The sequence below is a fragment of the Miscanthus floridulus genome, chromosome 19, assembly GCF_019320115.1.
Source record: "Miscanthus floridulus cultivar M001 chromosome 19, ASM1932011v1, whole genome shotgun sequence".
In the NCBI taxonomy this organism is placed as follows: domain Eukaryota; kingdom Viridiplantae; phylum Streptophyta; class Magnoliopsida; order Poales; family Poaceae; genus Miscanthus; species Miscanthus floridulus.
In genome coordinates this window covers 14714319-14719253 of record NC_089598.1, presented here as the reverse complement: position 1 = coordinate 14719253, position 4935 = coordinate 14714319, and the positions used below count along the sequence as shown (strand labels likewise).

Below are 4935 nucleotides of genomic sequence, written 5' to 3'. Positions count from 1 at the left end.
TCTTTTTTATTATTTTATTTATTTAATTGTTTCAATTATTATTTGAAAATCAAGGAGTGCGATTTCTTTATCTCGCGAGGTGTAATGGGAGTACCATACATAGTAAAGCCTTCGTTTGTTTCATTTACATAAATCTTTGGCTAATGATAATCCACTAATGTCATTTCTATGATGCAAAGTTTAGTCATATAAGTTGTTATATACTCTCTCCATTTCAAGTTATAAGTCATTTTGGATTTTTATCTAGATATATAGTTTTTGTTATGTATCAAAATATACACTATATCTAGATACATAGTAAATGCAGTAAACTAAAAAAAATCGAAACAACTTGAAAATGAAAGACTGTATAAAATATAGCAAATTGGTCAAACAGACAGGTCCGAATAAGTTGGCAAAGGCGACGTGCGTGCACATGTGACTTGAGAAGCAACTTCTGCAACTACAACTGTGCAAGTAGCAAGGCTAGCAACTGCACGCAGCATCGTTGCACTTTGGCCGTACTCAGGAAAGTAACGAGCAGGTTACCCCGTGTGACCACCTCCAAACCTGACGGGGGGAATTCGTCAATCCAAAGAAATTAAAAGTGGACCTCGTGTACACACTATCCAGAGAGCTAGTCAGGCTCGTGTGTACTATACTGGCGACCGTGGAACGCAGCGACTTGGACTTGTCAGTCGTGAAGTCGTGACGCGTGGTGTGTAGTGTATATCATACTACTTTTCACTCCTTCAGAGCCCAGACCAGACGTGGTCCAGGCGGACGGACACGCATCGTCGCCTTGCATGCATGCAAGTTTTCCTCCCCCGATCTTCAACTCAACCGCTCAACCCCAATACCAATACCCCATGCACGCAGTGTCAGTGACGCATATATATACGGACCTGCTTTTCCTCCCCGATACAATCACATACAACCCCCCAAAGCAACCAAAGAAAACTGTAGCGCTGCCCCAAAGCCTCAGCTAGCTCGCTGCACGTACAGCCCGTTCCTAACAAACAAGCATCGTTTCATCAGCTGATCGATCCCTCTTCCAGCCACTGATATCATGATGGCATCCAGCATCTCTTCTAGCCCGATGAGCCTCCCCGTCGGCGACCGTCGGCCGTCGCTGACCCTCTTCCAAGGACAGCGGCGGCCTCCGACAGGGCACCGGTGGTTCTTCTCCGGTAACGCGGCGCTGAACATGTCGCAGCGCCGTCCTCGTCGTTCTTGCCATGTCGTCGCCTCGGTGGCCACAACCGACCGCCCGGCCCCTCTAGACGTGGACCGCAGCTCTCAGCCGGCGGAGACGTCCCGGCGCTCCGACGACGACGGGCAACTGGCGGCGCGGTGGCGGGAGATCCACGGCAACGACCACTGGGAGGCCCTGCTGGACCCCATCGACGCCGTGCTCTGCGGGGAGCTCATCCGTTACGGCGAGTTCGCGCAGGCGTGCTACGACAGCTTCGACTACGACCGCTTCTCGCCTTACTGCGGCAGCTGCAGGTTCCCGGCCAAGACCTTCTTCCAGGACGCCGGCCTCGGCGGCGCCGGCTACGAGGTCACCCGCTACCTCTACGCCACCTGCAACGACCTCAAGCTCCCCAACTTCGGGGGCCGGAACCGGAAGCACAAGTCCGCCGCCGCCGACAAGCTGTGGAGCGAGATGGGCACGTTCATCGGCTACGTGGCCGTGTCGACCGACGAGGAGACGGCGCGGCTCGGCCGCCGGGACATCGTCGTGTCGTGGCGCGGCACCATCACCCGGCTCGAGTGGGTGGCCGACCTGACGGCCAACCAGAAGCGGCTGAGCGAGATGGGCGTCCCGTGCCCGGACCCCGACGTGAAGGTGGAGATGGGGTTCGCGGAGCTGTACACGGGCAAGGACGCGGCCTGCCGTTTCTGCCGGTACTCGGCGCGGGAGCAGGCGCTCGCCGAGGTGCGCAAGCAGGTGGAGCTGTACCACGGCAGGGGCGAGCAGGTGAGCGTGACGGTCACCGGCCACAGCCTGGGCAGCGCGCTGGCGATGCTCAACGCCTTCGACATCGCGGAGACGGGCGCGAACGCGTCGCCGGACGACGGCAGGAAGGCGCCGGTGTGCGTGTTCTCCTTCGCGGGACCGCGCGTCGGAAACCTCAGGTTCCGGGAGCGGTTCGAGCGGGAGCTCGGCGTGCGGGCGCTGCGCGTCGTCAACGTGCACGACGGCGTGCCCAAAGTGCCCGGCGTGTTCTTCAACGAGGCGGCGTTCCCGGAGGCGGTGCTGCGGGCGGTGGACTGGCTGGGCGCTGGCGGCGTGTACACGCACCTGGGCGTCCCTCTGGCGCTGGACCACAAGGTGTCGCCGTTCCTCAAGGAGACCATGGACATCTCGTGCTACCACAACCTGGAGGCGCACCTGCACCTTCTCGATGGCTTCCGTGGCTCCGGCGAGGGGTTCCAGCTCCGCGGGAGAGACCCCGCGCTGGTGAACAAGTCGGCAGATTTCCTCCGCGATGAGCACATGGTGCCGCCCGTGTGGTACCAGGAGGAGAACAAGGGCATGGTCAGGACGGAGGACGGACGGTGGGTGCTGCCGCCGCGCCATAGGGACATCGACGAGCACCCGGATGACACTGACCATCACCTCCAGCAGCTCGGTCTCACCGCATCAACCTAGTGAACAAATGATGGTTGAGGTTGATGCCATGGTGATTGGTGCATCGTGCATAGGTGCCACGTTCTTTAATTAATTCGAGTACAAAAAATGAAAAACGCTACAATAAACACCATACCACAGCCTATCTACAGCGTCCTACGGTGGTCGCTATAAGTCAGTATAACGACCTACGGTAGGTCACTATATAGATATAGCGTCCGACTTGACGGGTCGCTATAAGTGGCGTCGCTATAACTTATAGCGTCCGACCTTACTTATAGCGACCGACCGTTCGACAGTATGTTAAAGATATAGCGACCGACCGTTCAACACCAATTACATACTTATAGCGACCATTAGTCAGACGCTATATATTATATAGCGTCCAACTATCAGACACTATCAATACAAGAAATTAACAACATAATTATTCATTAACCTCAGGGTCAGTACTAATCATACAATCAATGAACCATAAAATCACCAATTTCATTTTGCACAATACACAATCATGACAATGAAACTCATCATAGCTCACAATTATATCATATCCATAAGCTCACAACTTGGAGAAACAAGTTACATCAAGGAAGTTTGGCCATCAAGATACAATAATGCATAGCTCATATATAGATGTTTGCACTAGTTGCACAGTTCACATCTCATATGGTTTGCATGCACTCATTACAATTCATCACTTAAGTCTTAACAAAAGCATTCATCTCTAGTTAGGATGTCCAAAAGCATTCATCTCTAGTTAGGATGTCCAAAATAATGCACTGGCCATGCGAAATTCCATGGAATTGCTTCCTGCATGCATTAGGTCCCCCTTGCCATTACCTCTCACCTGCAAATAAAAGATTACATCCATCAGTTCTTCCAGAAATACTGCTACCTCTTTGTTGCCAAACAAATAAAACTAGATCAGATCATATGGTTTCCTTTCTTTCAAATTTGTACCTACAATTGTAATTTTACACTTTCCTTCATAGATGTATTATATGATTTTTTCAAATTATAGTAAGCTTTGTGGCCGCAACCAAAGGAATACATAGGTTTGATCAATGCTAAGCTTTGTGGGAAACTGAGAAAATTAAGACACTTATCCAAAGCAGAAGTCCACAGCAGCTTAACCAAAGGAATAAAATTTAAGTCAAGATAGATCTACATGCTTCAAGATAATTGGCATTGTTTCCTGTATGCATAATAGTAAGCTCCTTACTATCTAACTGTAGTTCAGAACACTTCAACAAGATAGTACACTAAAGCCTATCTTTAGAATCAAAATGTTCAGATTTAAAATATTGTCTGCACTGGAGAGCAAAAGGAATAAGAATATGCAGTCTAAGGTGCTGCTAATCCATGCAGCTAATTGCTAATGTAGTGGTAGCAGTTCAGTACCAATTCCATTCACAGAGAAGTAAATCACCTAACAATGATCTGATCTAGACTAAAACAAATTTAACCAGCAGAATTCAGAGTAAAAATATTTTAAAAGATGTTAATTTTACCATTTAATTTCAGTTTCTCTTAAGCAGGTGGGGTGGTGGCCTTCATTTTGTCAGGCAATGGGTAATTAGCATGGTAGAATTGGCTGCAATAGTGAGAGAGTATACCAAATAAGATAAAAAATGAGAAAGGCCTGCAAATAAGAGATATTATTTGAAAGTCCATGGATAAGTGCCACAAGTCCTTTCAGCGGAAAAAATGCATGTAGTGAAAGTGGTTTAGCCACATGGTGAAAACAAAAGTACTGAAGTAAAAAAAATCTTTACAAATACAACTATCAAGTAAAATACGAATCTTGCATCATTGCAACACCTTAGGATTAGATCTTGTGTATATATTCAGAGGGTAATTTGTTCACTAAAGACACATTTCACTGGGAATAAATTTATTAAATAAAGCTGTATAATATGTAAAACTGAGAATGCGTGCAAGATTGGAAGGAATTGAAACTCACTAGCATTGTGTATGCTTTATCAATTAATTAAATCTTTGGAGTCTGGACTGCCCTTGAATATACGGTTCAATCTATGATACAATGCAATGTTATGGACAACAAATATATATGAAACATAGAAGAGTCAGATCTTGGTCTCGGTTTGCATCTTCTGAAAATATTAACTTTCACTAAATATACAAATGGTACTACTGCTAGTTACAGCTGGAACTCGAATGGTATGGCAATCAAGACCTAATATCATTGTGCTGATATCCTGCTCAACTTGAAAGGTATAGCAAGTCGCCAAGTCATAGTAAATTTCCTCACTACATGGCTGATTGGTACAAGTACATAAGCTGAAATAAGTGCAACC

General features: G+C 47.8%; 1 protein-coding gene across 1 annotated transcript; it reads left to right on the top strand.

The window, feature by feature from the left end:
* Positions 1-1022: 1022 nt before the first annotated feature.
* On the top strand, positions 1023-2707 carry LOC136529699 (phospholipase A1-Igamma1, chloroplastic-like). Its single transcript, XM_066522772.1, has one exon. The coding sequence runs from the start codon at positions 1049-1051 to the stop codon at positions 2636-2638; it is 1590 nt and encodes a 529-aa protein (XP_066378869.1). The 5' UTR covers positions 1023-1048; the 3' UTR covers positions 2639-2707.
* Positions 2708-4935: the final 2228 nt, after the last annotated feature.